General features: G+C 36.7%; 1 protein-coding gene across 2 annotated transcripts in view; it reads right to left on the reverse strand.

Moving 5' to 3' along the window:
• Positions 1–10,225: 10,225 nt before the first annotated feature.
• Positions 10,226–17,267, reverse strand: part of SDHAF3 (succinate dehydrogenase complex assembly factor 3) — an 87,688-nt gene continuing 80,646 nt past the window's right edge. For both annotated transcript variants that reach the window (XM_082632302.1, XM_082632303.1), the window contains one exon: positions 10,226–10,455. In XM_082632302.1, coding sequence (XP_082488428.1) covers positions 10,252–10,455 — 204 coding nt within the window. In that variant the 3' untranslated portion in view covers positions 10,226–10,251. The remainder of the gene's footprint in view (positions 10,456–17,267) is intronic.

Genomic DNA, 17,267 nt, shown 5'->3' on the forward strand with positions numbered 1-17,267 from the left:
TTATTCGTCATATTTTAATCTGGAGGTTGTGTAATACAATATCATTGTGATTTGCATTTGCATTCCTCTATTACAGATGAGGCAAAGGGTATTTTTTATGTTTACTGATGATGTGGGTTTCCTAGTTGTGAATTTCTTGTTTTTTTGCCTATTTTCTATTGGATTTTACATCTTTCTCATTGATATGTAGGAATTCTTTAGATGTTCTGAATACTATTTATTTGGCCACTATACACGGTGCAACCATTTCTTCACACTCTGAGGCTTGCATTTGCACGCTTTATTCCTTTTAATGAAAAAAAGTAACATGTTAATATATTCAGATTTATTTACATTTTTCCTTTACAGTTAGAACTGGTTGTGTCTTATTTTAAAAATCCTCTACCACTCCAACATTTTGAAGATATGCTCTGTATTATATTCTTACAGTGTTGTAATTTTGCCTTTAATTAAGAACCTATAGTCAATTCTAGGCACCAAAAAGTTTTTTTTTCCCCCACAAAAATACTCAATTGTCCCAGAACCATTTATTGAAAGGGAGTCCTTTCTCCACCACCATTATGGCAATGGCAGTACCACCATCGCCATAAACCAAACCTCCATATAATTAAATGCTACACTGTCTTAATGACTATAGTTACGTTACTGACCAGAGTTCTTCGAATCTTTAATCAATAGAAATTAGTAAGAGGCCAGACAAATTCGGGCAAGGCTTTATTGGGACTCGTGCTGCAGCACAAGGGAGCGAAAGCAAGCAACAGTTTTTCTTGATAGCTCTCTGGGGTGTGGGTGAGCTGTCCCTTAAATGGGGTGAGGGTAGGGGCAGGTCCGGGGGTCGGACAGGAGGGGCGGCTTGGGTGGCCTGCCCACCCCTTTGGTGGTGCTGGGATCATGTGCAGTAGGCTGCTTTTGCTCCCAGCACCTCAGAAGTGGCGGTTGGGTTTTGGTCTTTTTTGTTTCTTGTTTTTCATAATTTGCCCCAAATGTACATGCACGCAGTTACTTTTCAGTCCCTTGTAGTTTCTTTGTATTCTGCTGCTTGAGGAGACGTTTGTCCAGGTGCAAGCACTGCAGCGAAGGGTCCCAGGTCCCAGCCTGTCTCAGTTATGTTTGGATATCTCACAGGCAGGGTAAATCCTATTACATTGTTCTTCTTAGAGTGTGCCTTGGCTATTCTTGGTCTTTGCATATCCATATAAATTCTAAAATGTGCTTGTCAATTAGAAAAAGATCATCTGGAATTTTGATGAAAATCGCAATGAAGCTACAAACCATTTGGCGATACTTAAGATATTTACAATAGTCAATCTTTAAATCTTTGAGCATGGAGTACAACTTCATTTAAGTCTTCTTTTAGTGTCTTTAAGTGAAATTTCACAATTTTCTCCAGAGAGTTTTGAATATCTTTTGTGAAACTGCTAAGTATTTAATACTTGATATTATTTTAAGGATACTTTCATAAATTTTCATGTTGTTTGTTGCTATATAGGAATGCAATTGACTTTCATATAGAATTTTTGCATCTAACAAACTTGCTAAATTCTCTTATTCATTCTAATGATTTATAGATTCCTTTAGATTTTCTACATATATGATATTATGAGACTAACAGGTTTGACTTGAAGAGCAGTGATGACAGACATTCTTGTCTTTTAAGCTCGGAATTATTTATTTATTGAATACTTGGCAGTACTCATGAAAGAAGTTATTTAGGCCTAGAGTTTTCTTTCTAGGAATATTTATTAATTTAATAACTGTAAAACCATTCTTCTATTTTGGTAAGCTATGTATTTCTAAAAATGTGTCCATTTCTTCTACATGATACAAATTTATTGGTTTTTAGTTGCTCATATTTTAAAATCACATAAATAGTTATGTCCTCTTATTCACTCCTGATATTATTTGTGCCCGCTCTTTTTTTTCTTAACTTCACCAGAGACTTATCACTGTTGTCTTTTTTCAAAGAATGAACTAATGCTTTTTTAAAAAAATTTTCTGCCCTTATCTTGATTTTCTTCTTTACTTTGAGATTATTTTATGTTGTTTTTCTAATTTATTAAGTTAGATGCTTCTCTCATTAATATTCAGCCTTTTTCTTTTCTTTCTTTCTGCTAGACACATTTAAGGCTATTAATTTCCTTCAACTACTACTTTAGCTACAACCCACATATTTTATTAAGTATTCCACTAGTGCTCAGTTTCACTTATATTCTAGGATCCATTAGGATTTCTTGATTAATTCATGGGTTATTTGGAACTGTTAGCTTCCTAGAATATGGGGTTGTTTAATCACTTACTTCCCAGGTAAATAACAATTTAAAATGATCCTCCTAGTAAACTGAACCTTTCATTTTATGAAGTTACTTTCTTTAGCAATCTGCCTTAATCAATTTTTTTTCAAATATGTATATAACTACATCAGCTTATTTCCGGTTGGTATAACTTTTACCATCATTTTACTTTCAAACGTTCTGTATTTTATGCTTTAGGTGTGGTCTCTTACCGTAGCATATAATTGGTTTCATTTTTTAACCAGTTTAACAATCTGCCCTTAACTGGATAACATAGTCCATTTACATTTAAGATAATTACTGACATTTTGAGTTATATCTCTCAATTTTTATCTCTCTACTTATCTCCTCTTCTATGTTTTTTCTCTTTCCTTATTTTATAATTATTATTTTTTCCTATTTCATTTTTCCCCTCTACTAGCTTGGAAGTTATATTCTCATTTCTATGTAACAACCACTAACATGTTATACAGAAATGAGTTACACACTAGAAATCACATTTCCACTTAGTTAATCAGTACTTTTATTCTCTTCTCAGTCCATCCAAACTTAGAGTACTTATTCCAATCACTACCATACCAACTTACATATTGTTTTCTAAATCCCTCATTTCTTAACCCCAGGAAACATCATTATTGTTCCATATGGTAATGTTCCTTTAGATTAATCTATATTTACAACCATCTTGGTCCCTTATTCCTCTTTCATCACCTTTCTACTATACAAAGCACATCCTTTAGAATTTCCTTTAGTAAGAACCTGCAGGTGGCAACTGTGCTCATGCTTCGTTGTCTGAAACTGTCTTTATTCCACCGTCATTCTTGAAATATATTTGCTAAGTATAGAATTTTAAGTTGAAAGTTATTTTTTGCTCACGCATTAGTTATCCAACTGGGTTCTGGCTCCCAAATCAGCTAAAGAAAAGTCTAGCTGACGTAGCTCTGAAGGTTATCCGCGACTTCTGTTTTAGCTGCTTTTACAAGTTTTTGTCTTCAGCATTCCACTGTTTCACTGCAGTTTATCTAAGTGAGGATTTCATATTTATCCCACTTGGGATAAATCTGTGGACTGGTATTTTTCATTGATTTAAAAATTCTCGGGCTTCCCTGGTGGCGCAGTGGTTGAGAGTCCGCCTGCCGATGCAGGGGACACGGGTTCGTGCCCCGGTCTGGGAGGATCCCACATGCCGCGGAGCGGCTGGGCCCGTGAGCCATGGCCGCTGGGCCTGTGCGTCCGGAGCCTGTGCTCCGCAGGGGGAGAGGCCACAGCAGTGAGAGGCCCGCCTACCGCAAAAAAAAAAAAAAAAAAAATTCTCAGCAATGATTTCTTCAAATATTGCTTGTTCCCCATCATCTATTTGAGACTATTATTAGCTATACATTAGACCCTGTTTTAGCACCCAGATAACTTGAATTTGGGGTGACTTCACTTTGCACAAACACTGGAGCAGGTTTGCTTCTGGCTCACTCTTATCCTGATGGTGTAGTCCTTAGTGGCTGGCTTTCTCCACCTCTGGAGGGCTGTATGCTTTGTCCTCTGCCTACTGTTCCAAAGGACTATCAAAACCAAAGCTGAAATTCACCCTCAGAGCCAAAGGGGCTTCAGCAGTTTCACTTAGATATTGGCCTTGTATTTACTTAATCTCTTAGAATACTGCCAACTCTAAATGCTTCTCAAAAATGCTTTTATATTCTACCTAAAAGTTTTCATTTTCACGAGGAGAAATGCTCAGATTAACAAAGTCTGCCACATTACTGAAAAGGAAATCTAACGTCGTTGTGAAATGTTGTCTATTTTGTAGCATCCTTTTTGTGCTTATCAGTGTCAAGTAATTTCCCATGTCGTTAAAAACCCTTTGTAAATCTAAATTTAAATTGTTTGACTATACATGTTATCACAACTCACTTAAACTTTCTGATGTTTGGGGAATTTCTGTTCTCAAATTTTGACGCTTTTAAACACCAATTCTAATAATACGTTTGTATCAAAAACTTTGTCCACATTTCTAATTTTTCCCCCCTTAGGACAGAATTCTAGAAATAGAGTTAATGGGTCCAAGAGGTATGATAATTTTTAAAGTTCTCAATACACATTGCCAATTTCTATAAACTGTACTAGATTCCCCTCAACCACCACCACCAATGGTAAGTTGATAACTGAACAATCTCTAGATCAGATTTGCATGTCAATAAGGCAATGTTTACAGCCAAATGGAGAATAATATATTAAGGAGTATGCCAAAGACAAGGAAGCCATATATAACTTACTACAGAAAAGGAAAAAAATTCTGTCTGAAATATCAGACTAGGTAGAGAAAAGGTAGTGATTCTGAAATAGTAAAGCAGTAGAGTGTATCAGTTTTAACTATATAACAAACCACCACAAAACATATAGTGACTTAAAAGGACTACCATTTATTTAACTTACAATTGGCAATTTGGGCTGGGATCAGCCGGGCAGTCCTTCTGGGCTTGGCTGAGCTTATTCATGTAACTGCAGTTGGCTGAGAGCTGGCTGGTCTAGGATGGCTTCATCTCTGCTCCACATTCTGCACAAGACCAAGTTTGTTCACATGGTAGCTGGGTAGGTTTCCAGTAGTGCAGGTGGAAGTGTACAAGGCTCTGAGGCCTAGAGCCTGAGTTGGCATACTGTCATTACCCACATTCTTTTTAGCAAATCAAGAAACAAGGCCAGTTCCAGGTTTGGAGAATTCTAAAACACATGGAATTCCTGACGGGAGGAACTGCAAAGTCACACTGCAATGGGCATGGGTACTAGGAGCGATAGAGAACTATGGCTATTCTGCAGCCACCACATGGAGTTGTCAGAATTGAATAATGAGGGGGAGGCCTCCAGGAAAATTGTGAAAATCTAGGCTAAATTACAGAATTCTGGACTGAGTATATGTTAATATCATTCATTCCCTGAGGAGGGAAGAAAAGTAATTTTAAATATGAGTTGGAAAATGCCAAACAGAATTTTAAACACAGATCTGAAGGTAAGAAATGAGATTTAGGTTGGTCTTATAGATTTAAGAGTATAGCTAATATCTGAAGCAATGGATGTGTAAAGTAAGAGTCCTAAAGACGAAATCCCAGAGAACATCACTTTTTTAAAAATGAGAAAAATTATAACCTAATGGAGAGTTAGGCAGTATACAAACCAAGCAGGAGTGAGTTAAAAGCAGGAGAGAGTAAATAATACTATCAATCAAGCCTCACAGGATAACATATCAATCTTTTTTTTTTTTAATTTTTAAATTTTTGGCTGCATTGGGTCTTCGTTGCTGCGTGCAGGCTTTCTCTAGTTGTGGCGAGTGGGAGCTACTCTTCATTGCAGTGCGCAGGCTTCTCACCACAGTGGCTTCTCTTGTCGCGGAGCATGGGCTCTAGGCTCACAGGCTTCAGTAGTTGTGGGTACAGGCTCAGTAGTTGTGGCTTGTGGGCTCTGGAGCGCGGGCTCAGTATTTGTGACACGCGGGCTTAGTTGCTCTGCAGCATGTGGGATCGTCCTGGACCAGGGCTTGAACCCGTGTCCCCTGCATTGGCAGGTGGATTCTTAACCACTGCGCCACCAGGGAAGTCCCTAACATATCAATCTTATACTGATTAATACCCTATTAATTTTGGCAAGTGAGTGGTTACCTTGGTGAGAGCAGCAGATGAGGTAAAAGGAAAAGGAGACAGTGACATTGAGGGTATTGCTAAATGGCTGGATGAAGTGAAAGATCACAGAAACTAGGGGAGATTGGGATGGAAATGAAGGCAGTAAAGGAATGATACTGAACATACTGAGTGAGTGGTCAAAAGACTAATGAGTTCACAGTTACAGACCACTCTCTGACATGCTGCTGATTTCATCAGTTCCCACACTCTTAGTGTCTCAGTATTTACATAGCACACCTACAGCAAACAAAACAAAACCCCACAACAGTTTCACTACGTACTTCAAACAACTCAGTAGGCATGTAAGTACTAACAAACAATTTAGCACCTACTGGACACTACACAGCTTCTCAAACACTGTAATCATACTGGACATTTTCTGTCACTAATTTTTGTGTGGTATTTGCTTTTCTCACAGCAATTGCTAAAGCCCAGATTTCCAAAGATACATCATTCAAAAGAATGTTGAAATACAACAGTAAAACTGAAATACCTCAAGCTAGTAACTGTGTGGTATCCAATAAATATGGCTGTGATTTCCTGAAAATTTAAAAATATCCTGCAGCGCCGCTGTGGTTCTCTGTGGTGCCCTGGGGCATCTCAGTTCATATTTTGGGAACCACAGCTCTATCCTCTGTCCTTGCTTTATTTCTTCATAGTTCTAACCACCCTATCTATTTTATTTATGTATTTTGTTTCCCTCCTTTAGAATGTAAATTCCATAGGGATAGACATTTTGTCTTTGATAACTGTTGTATCCCAGTCTCTAAAATGATGCCTGGCATATGAAGGTTCTTTAGTATTTGTTGAAAGAATGCCCTGGTGCAGGAGTAGAAAACTAATCACATTAAGATGCAATGACAAAAGCATGGAATGTAGTAATTCATAATTTCAGAATTGGAGCTTTATTCAGTTTTGAATAAAGCAGGTTTACGTGTAGCCAAGAAAATGGGTGGTTGGATTAGTGAAAGTGAATAATGAACCATCAAAGAACCATCTGGCTACTAGGTAAGTCAACCACATAGATTAGTACTAATGTCACCAAAATGATGGCAAGACATGAGATGAAGAGGTATGAGCCAGGTACCAAAGAACAAGAAAATGTATAACCAAAAAGAAAATACTACAAATGAAAGAATTCTTAAGTAAGGGTGACACAGTGACGTGTTGAAAGGGACAACAGGAGGGGGTTCTATGTTACAGTGAGTTCTAAAGGATCCCCACCTCCCACATCACAAGACACAAAGAAGCAGTGTCGGGCTTCCCTGGTGGCGCAGTGGTTGAGAGTCCACCTGCCGATGCAGGGGACATGGGTTCGGGCCCTGGTCCAGGAGGATTCCACATGCCGCAGAGCAGCTAGGCCCGTGAGCCATGGCCGCTGAGCCTGCGCGTCCAGAGCCTGTTGCTCCGCGACGGGAGAGGCCACAACAGTTGAGAGGCCCGCGTACCGCAAAAAAAAAAAAAAAAAAGCAGTGTCCTCACAGGTGTTAGGTTTCTATTAACCAAGAAGATGAAAAAGATAGTACTATAAAGAGTTTGAGGATGTAACATATTCGTTCATGATGAAACAGGGTTCCTGAATGCACAGTTAAGACTAACTTCAGGGCAAGTGCTTTATCTTATTCATTGTTTTATTCCTGGAGCCTGTTATAATGTAAAGACTAATTACTGATTGACTTATGAGAAAAGACTCACTGATCAGTCTATAGACTGATCAGAAAGGAACAGAAGAAAGGACTGAGGGACCCAGCAGCTATACACATAGAGAAAGCACAAGACAGAAGAACAGAGCAAATATGAATTAATTTTTTAAAAAGCTGACATAAACACAATTGCATCTGAAAAATGATCACTTAAGAATCTCAGAGTACAGGTCATGAAGAACCTAGGGGTAAGATGGGAATAAAGACGCAGACCTACTAGAGAATGGACTTGAGGATATGGGGAGGGGGAAGGGTAAGCTGTGACAAAGTGAGAGAGTGGCATGGACATATATACACTACCAAACGTAAAATAGATAGCTAGTGGAAAGCAGCCGCATAGCACAGGGAGATCAGCTTGGTGCTTTGTGACCACCTAGAGGGGTGGGATAGGGAGGGTGGGAGGGAGGGAGAAGCAAGAGGGAAGAGATAAGGGAACATATGTATATATATAACTGATTCACTTTGTTATAAAGCAGAAACTAACACACCATTGTAAAGCAATTATACTCCAATAAAAGTGTTAAAAAAAAGAATCTCAGAGTACACATACATATATGTATGCAAGTTGTTTTAGTGTACAATATTTTTTTAAATTCATAATCCCAGTCACATTCTAAAATGCTTATTTTTTTTCAGTGTATAAATCGACTTAAGTGTAAGTAAAAAATGAAAGTGTTTTTATCTCCCCATGAATTAGGCCATAAATGAGATTCTCAAGGTAACTACAAATTAATTTAAGGGGTCATCTGTTATTAACAAACACCAGAGAAATGTATTAATAAACATTGTAAAATCTAGTAGACAAATGGTAATATGTATAATACTGAATCCTAAAGCTTCTTTTTAACCTTTCATTGTAAATAAACAATGACTCAGGGAGAAGGGACATTTAAAAGAATAATCATAAGTATTATTAAAGCAGAAGTGATGAAATTTTCACGATAACAAGGTATTTAAATACTAACCTTGCTGGACTTGAGCTCACCTCCTCTCGCAAAAACTCCAAAATCACAATCAACTGATTTTTCAGCAGAAACTCTGCAGGCCAGAGGGAGTGGCACAATATAATTGAAGTGATGAAAGGAAAAAACCTACAATCAAGAATACCCAGCAAAACTCTCATTCAAAGTTGATGGAGAAATCAAAAGCTTTACAGACAAGCAAAAGCTAAGAGAATTCAGCACCACCAAACTAGCTTCACAACAAATGCTAAAGGAACTTCTCTAGATGGAAAAGAAAAGGCTGCAACTAGAAACAAGAAAATTATGAATGGGAAAGCTTACCAGTAAAGGCAAACATACAGTAAAGGCAGGAAATCATCCACACACAAATATATCAAAACCAGCAATCATGAAGAGAGTTACTAATGCAGGATATTGGAAATGCATTTAAAATAGAGACCAGCAACTTAAAACAATCTTGTATATATATAGACTACGAAATCAAAACCTCCTGGTAGCCGCTTTACCATGGTAAACCAAAACTAGGATGCACACACAAAAAAGAAAAAGCAATCCAAACACAACCCTAAAGACAGTCATCAAATCACAAGAGAAGAGCACAACAGAGGAAGGGGGGAAAAAAGGGCCTTCCCTGGTGGCAAAGTGGTTAAGAATCTGCCTGCCAAAGCAGGGGACACAGGTTTGATCCCTAGTCTGGGATATGCTGCAGAGCAACTGAGCCCATGTGCCACAACTACTGAGCCTGTGCTGTAGAGCCTGCAAGCCACAACTACTGAGCCCACATGCCACAACTACTGAAGCCTAGAGCCCGTGCTCTGCAACAAGTCACTGCAATGAGAAGCCCACACACTGCAACGAAGGGTGGCCCCCAGTCACTGCAACTAGAGAAAGCCCACACACAGCAACAAAGACCCAACACAGCCAATAAATAAATAAATAAAAACAGAAAAAAAAAGAAAATTTAAAAAAAGAGAAAAAGAAGAAAAAAGACCTACAAAAACAAATCCAAAACAATTAACAAAATGGCAGTAAGAACATGCATATCGATAATTTCCTTAAATGTAAATAGATTAAATGCTCCAACCAAAAGACAGACTGGCTGAATGGATATGAAAACAAGACCCCTATATATGCTGTCTACAAGAGACCCACTTCAGATCCAGGGACACATACAGACTGAAAGTGAGGGGATGGAAAAAGATATTCCATGCAAATGGAAATTAAATAATAACCTCAGAATTCTATATCTATCAATCATTATCATAATAAATATACTTATAAAGCTAAAGCCATGAAGCTAATGCTTAAACAAGAATAGCATTAAAACGAATTTATACATAAAAAAATTTTTGGCAAAATTTCACAAGCTTGTCCATTTTAGAGCCATTCTTTCTTGTTCAATCCAAAAAACAAATCCTATCCTTCAAATGCTGTTACTTCAATAATGTAAAGTTTCATCCACTTATGATCCTGATCTGTATATTACAAAGAGCATTCATCCCCAGATAAAAGAATATTTCATTAACACCAGGCATTCTCAAAGCCTAAAAGCTTAAGAAATAAATTTTAAAAACCAATGATAGTTAAAATAAGGGGCTCTGAAATGCTTTGTTAAACTTTATTGTATAGACTAAAATTTTGGTTTCCTGGACTCAGTAATACTAAACTGCCTATTGGGTTTAGTGGCTTCTTGCATCAGCTCTTGCAACTGTCCAATTTGTTCATCACGAAAGTCATTAAGTCTTTCTTCTGGTAGGGAGATTCCAAAACATGCTTCTTCAGTTGAATTGTGTCTGTTTTCATTAGCTTGTTGCCATAGCACTGCTGCATATGCCTAGTAAAAAGAATAAAATTGAAGGTCATAGATATTAAAATGAGATCTGTATTCATTCATTTAATGTTGAAGAACTTAAAGAACTCTATCACTGAGTCTTGTGCATTTGGCAAATAAGACGCGAACAACATAGAGCTGTGTCTTTACTACTCAGTGATAATTTCAAATACATAATCTTATTTTTAGCATTTTAAGAGTTTTATTACCAAAGTCCTGAATCTGGAAATCTAGAAGGTTCAAGGCAGGTAGAAGCGGTCCATGAATTGGCTTCAGGAGCATGCATAAACCACCCAAAAATCATACACAAAATTGTATGTACACAAACATGCACATAGTTCTGGGGCCATAACTTTCATCAGATTTTCAAAGGGGGAGCCATGGGTCTTATAAAGTGGGTCTCAAAATTCTTTAGGTTCATTCCCCTGTCTTCAGTTTAAAAACTAATTTAAATCACACTTAGAAAAAATTTTCAAACCTTTAAGCTTTCAATATTTAACAACCATCTTTGCCAGAAAAAAATTCTACATTTTTCACACTGTAATTTTTCTCTCATTCAGTCTTCACTTTCAACTTAATATTCCAACTACCATTATCTAGCATAGATTAATTAAAAGCAGATTCTCACTCTAAAATCAGTATTTTAATCAAGCAGGAAGTACCACTGTATTTCAGTTCATGAAGTTAAATTATGTGCACCCTCTGGGTAAGTAAACAAATTAGTTAACTCTGGATAATGCTGCTATTGTATCTGGTTTAAGATAATTAAATTGCTTATAACTGTTAGATACCAGCATCACCAAAGAAACTTTAATTTCAGATATTCCAAACCTTTATTTGAATTGGAAATAATATCTTTGTCACATTTTACAGAAACCCATTTCATATAATACCAAAAAACTGCACACACCCTAGGGCTTTATAAATTCCACTTCTAAGTATATGCCCCAGAGCATAGTTTGTCAACCTCAGTACTATTAACAAATTGTATAATTTGGATAATACTTTGTAATGGAGTGGGTGGGAATCTGTTTTTGCATTGTAGGATGTTTAATAGTGTCCCTGGTCTCTACCCACTAGATGCCTGCAGCACCCCTCCTCTTAGTCTTGATAATCAAAAATGTCTCCAAAGACTGCCAAATGTCTCCTTGCAAGCTAAACTGCCCAGGTTGAGAACTACTGTCCTAAAGACACTTTCCAACATGTGGACAAGAGGCATTCAAAGAATGTTCATTGTGGCATTCCTTATAAAAGCAAAACATTGTTTATTAATAAAGTGTTTATTTAGACACTTCTTTATAACCCATTAAGTGAATTAAATGTCTATATTAACATGAATAAATCTCTAAAATAATCAGAATCCAAAAAGCAAGTTAAAAAATTTATTCATTTGTAGAAATAGAAAAACCAATACTCAAATTCATATGAAAATGAGAGGCCTTGAAGAGCCAAAACAATCTTGAAAAAGAAAAAAACAAAGTTGGAGCATACACAGTTCCCAATTTCAAAACTTACTGGCTTTAGGGTAGATATATATAGACCAATGGAATAGAACTGAGCATCCAGAAATAAACCCTTACATATATGGCCAACTCACTTCTGACAATGGTGTCAAGTCCATCAATGGGGGAAAGAATATCTCTTCAACAGATGCTGGGAAAATTGGATTTCCACATGCAAAAGAGTAAAGCTGCATCCCTACCTCCCACCATATACAGAAATTAACACAAAATGGATGAAAAACAAACATAAGAGCTAAACCCATAAAACTCCTGGAAGAAAACAGAGGTAAATTTTCATGACCTTGGATTTGGCAACAAGTCTAAGATATGACACCAAAAGCATAAACAACAAAAGAAAAACTAGATAAATTGGATTTCATCAAAATTAAAAACTTTTGTGCATCAGAAGACACTCAGTGAAAAGAAACTGCAGAATGGGAAAAAATATTTGCAAACTATATGTCTGATAAGCATTTAATAACCAGAATATGTCAAGAATTCCTACAACTCAACAATAAAAAGACAACTCAAAAAATGGGCAAAAGACTTGAGTAGACATTTCTCCAAAGATATATAAACCATCAACAAGGACATGAAAAGAGACTCAACATAATTAGTCATTAGAGAAATGAAAATCCAAATCACGAGATACCACTTAATACCCACTAGGATAACTATAATAATAGACAGTAAATAAAAGGAAAATAACACATATGGGTGAGAATTTGAAGAAACTGGAAACTTGTACATTGCTAGTGGGAATATAAAATGGTATAGCCACTGTGGAAAACAGTTTGGCAGTTCCTCATGAAGTTAAAGAATTACTGTATGATCCAGCAACTCCACTTACAGGTATATACCCCAAATAAATGAAAGCAGGAACTCAAACAGATACTTGTACATCCATGTTCATAACAGCATTCATTATTCACAACAGCAAATATGTGGAAACATATCCATCAACAGATGAATAAATAAAATGTGGTATGAACATACAATGGAATATTATTCACACTTTAAAAGAATTTGATACATTCTACAACACAGATGAAACTTGAAAACGTTATGCTAAAACTGAAATAAGCCATACACAAAAAAACAAATATTGCAGGATTCCACTCATGTGAAATATGTAGAACAGGCAAATTTATAGAGACAAAAGTGTAATAGAGGACACCTGGGGCTGGGGGAGAGGGAATGTACTGCTTTTGGGGCAGAGTTTGGGTAAGAAAAAGTTTTGGGTATAGACAGTGGTAACCGATGAACAAGACTGTAAATAAAATTAATGCCCCTGAGTGGTACACTTAAAAATGGCTAAAGTGGTAAATTTTACGTTATATGTATTTTTACCACATTAAAAAAAAAGCTATGCAAGGAGTTCTACTCCCATTAATAGTGGAGTACCTTCTATCAGACCAACCCTCCTGCAGATAACATAAAGTCTACACAAAATATAATCAAACAACAATCCCAAGACACTGGAGAGCAACCAAATCAGAAAGTAGAAAGGAGTTGACAGAATGGAGAATGGCAGGGAACACAGGGTTAGATTGCCACTTTTACGGCATTTTTTCTGAGGGAAGATGCCAGTTGGTGCTGCAAGGTTACTGAGGACTCAGAGCACAATGTGGGAGAACAGCAGCAGTTGGAAAGTAAGAAAGGGAAATCTCAGAAAAAGAACTACAAAAGGGGAACCCCAAATTCTGCAAATAAACTCTGCCAAAATCTCTGGCTAACCCCTTAACTAAGCATGCTCACAACAGACTAAAGCCCAGCTAAGGCAAAAAGAACTAAATAGACACTTCTTGTCAAGGGGGACACAGAGCTTGGAATCTGAGTTCTGCCAAGTTAACTGCTTGATAAAACAAAAATCAATACACTTTGGAAGAACATAGTGGAATAATGTCTCTACAATGTATCTATCATTCAGTGTCCAGAAAAAAATCCAAAATTACAAGAAACATGAAGAAACAGAAAATGTGACCCATAATCAAGAGAAAAGGTAATGCCTGAAATGGTTCAGACATTAAAACTAGCAGCAAAGGATTTTGAAGCAGTTATTATTTATGTTCAAATACATAAAAGAAAATGTCATAATAAATGCATAGATGAGAAATCTCAGCAGAAAATGAGAAACTGTAAGAACCAAATGAAAACACTAGAACTCTAAAATGCAGTTATCTGAAATTTTAAAATCCTCACTGAATGGGCTTAACAGCATACTAGAGATGAGAAAAGAAAGATTCAAACAATTTGAAAGTATGTCAGTAGAAATTATCCAACCTGAAAGTAAAAAATATTTTTAAAATGAACTTAATCTATATTTCTGTTTTTGTGCCAGTACCATACTGTCTTAATTACTGTAGCTGTGTAGTATAGTCTGAAGTCAGGGAGCCTGATTCCTCCAGCTCCGTTTTTCTTTCTCAAGATTGCTTTGGCTATTCGGGGTCTTTTGTGTTTACATACAAATTTGTGATTTTTTTGTTCTAGTTCTATGAAAAATGCCAGTGGTAGTTTGATAGGGATTGCATTGAATCTGTAGATTGCTTTGGGTAGTAGAGTCATTTTCACAATGTTGATTCTTCAAGAACATGGTATATCTCTCCATCTATTTATATCATCTTTAATTTCTTTCACCAGTGTCTTAAAATTTTCTGCATACAGGTCTTTTGTCTCCTTAGGTAGGTTTATTCCTAGATATTTTATTCTTTTTGTTGCAATGGTAAATGGGAGTGTTTCCTTAATTTCTCTTTCAGATTTTTCATCATTAGTGTATAGGGATGCAAGAGATTTCTGTGCATTAATTTTGTATCCTGCTACTTTATCAAATTCATTGATTAGCTCTAGTAGTTTTCTGGTAGTATCTTTAGGATTCTCTATGTAGAGTATCATGTCATCTGCAAACAATGACAGTTTTACTTCTTTTCTGATTTGGATTCCTTTTATTTCTTTTTCTTATCCAATTGCTATAGCTAAAAGCTCCAAAACTATGTTGAATAATAGTAGTCTATGTTGAATAATAGTGGTGAGAGTGGGCAACCTTGTCTTCTTCCTGATCTTAGTGGAAATGGTTTCAGTTTTTCACCATTGAGGATGATGTTGGCTGTGGGTTTGTCATATATGGCCTTTAGTATGTTGAGGAAAGTTCCCTCTATGCCTACTTTCTGGAGGGTTTTTATCATAAATGGGTGTTGAATTTTGTCAAAAGCTTTCTCTGCATCTATTGGGATGATCATATGGTTTTTCTCCTTCAATTTGTTAAGATGGCGTATCACGCTGATTGATTTGCATATATGGAAGAATCCTTGCATTCCTCGGATAAACCCCACTTGATCATGGTGTATGATCCTTTTAATGTGCTGTTGGATTCTGTTTGCTAGTATTTTGTTGAGGATTTTTGCATCTATGTTCATCAGTGATATAGTAATCAAGGCAGTATGGTACTGGCACAAAAACAGAAATATATAGATCAATGGAATAGGATAGAAAGCCCAGAGATAAACCCACACACATATGGTCACCTTATTTTTGATAAAGGAGGCAAGAATATATAATGGAGAAAAGACAGCCTCTTCAATAAGTGGTGCTGGGAAAACTGGACAGCTACATGTAAAAGAAGGAAATTAGAACACTCCCTAAAACCATACACAAAAATAAACTCAAAATGGATTAAACGAAAATGTATGGCCAGACACCCTCAAACTCTTAGAGGAAAACATAGGCAGAACACTCTATGACATAAATTACAGCAAGATCCTTTTTGACCCACCTCCTAGAGAAATGGAAATAAATACAAAAGTAAACAAATGGGACCTAATGAAACTTAAAAGCTTTTGCACAGCAAAGGAAAACAAGACCAAAAGACAACCCTCAGAATGGGAGAAAATATTTGCAAATGAAGCAACTAACAAAGGATTAACCTCCAAAACATACAAGCAACTCATGCAGCTCAATATCAAAAAAACAACCCAATCCAAAAATGGGCAGAAGACCTAAATAGACATTTCTCCAAAGAAGATACACAAATTGCCAACAAACATATGAAAGGATACTCAACATCACTAATCATTAGAGAAATGCAAATCAAAACTACAATGAGATATCATCTCACACCAGTCAGAATGGCCATCACCAAAAAATCTACAAACAATAAATGCTGGAGAGGGTGTGGAGAAAAGGGAACCCTCTTGCACTGTTGGTGGGAATGTAAGTAAGTTGATACAGCCACTATGGAGAACAGTATGGAGATTCCTTAAAAAACTAAAAATAGAACTACCATACGACCCAGCAATCCCACTACTGGGAATATACCCTGAGAAAACCATGTTTCAAAAAGAGTCATGTTCCACAATGTTCACTGCAGCTCTATTTACAATAGCCAGGACATGGAAGCAACCTAAGTGTCCATCAACAGATGAACGGATAAACAAGATGTGGCACATACATACAATGGAATATTACTCAGCCATAAAAAGAAACGAAATTGAGTTATTTGTAGTGAGGTGGATGGACCTAGAGTCTGTCATACAGAGTGAAGTAAGCCAGAAAGAGAAAAACAAATACCATATGCTAACACATATATATGAAATCTAAAAAAAGAAAAAAACAATTGGTCAGAAGAACCTAGGGCCAAGACAGGAATAAAGATGCAGACCTACTAGAGAATGGACTTGAGGATATGGGGAGGGGGAAGGGTAAGTTGTGACAAAGTGAGAGAGTGGCATGGACATATATACACTACCAAACGTAAAATAGATAGCTAGTGGAAAGCAGCCACATAGCACAGGGAGATCAGCTTGGTGCTTTGTGACCACCTAGAGGGGTGGGATAGGGAGGGTGGGAGGGAGGGAGATGCAAGAGGGAGGAGATATGTGGACATATGTATATGTATAACTGATTCACTTTGTTATAAAGCAGAAACTAACACACCATTGTTAAGCAATTATACTCCAATAAAGATGTTAAAAAAAATGAACTTAAGATCAATTATCTGTGGGACAATGTCAAAACTGTGTTTTAATGGAATCCCAGAAGAAAATGAGGCAAAAATTTTTTTGAAAAATAAATGTACAGGTTCAAAAAGCTTAGCAAGCCCCAAGCAAGATAAATACAAAATGAAGCCACACCTAGGCATACAGTAGTCAGATTGTTGAAAAGGACCCATAAAGTAAAAATCCTAAAAGAAACTTATATACTATGACCATATGTGTAGAAAATATATATTCTTTAGAGTTATATACATATATTCAAAATGTATGAAAACAAGCATGGAAACAACAGACACCAATGTCAGGATACTGATTTCCCCCTTCC

Source organism: Mesoplodon mirus, assembly GCF_964341445.2.
Source record: "Mesoplodon mirus genome assembly, chromosome: 9".
NCBI classification, from domain to species: domain Eukaryota; kingdom Metazoa; phylum Chordata; class Mammalia; order Artiodactyla; family Ziphiidae; genus Mesoplodon; species Mesoplodon mirus.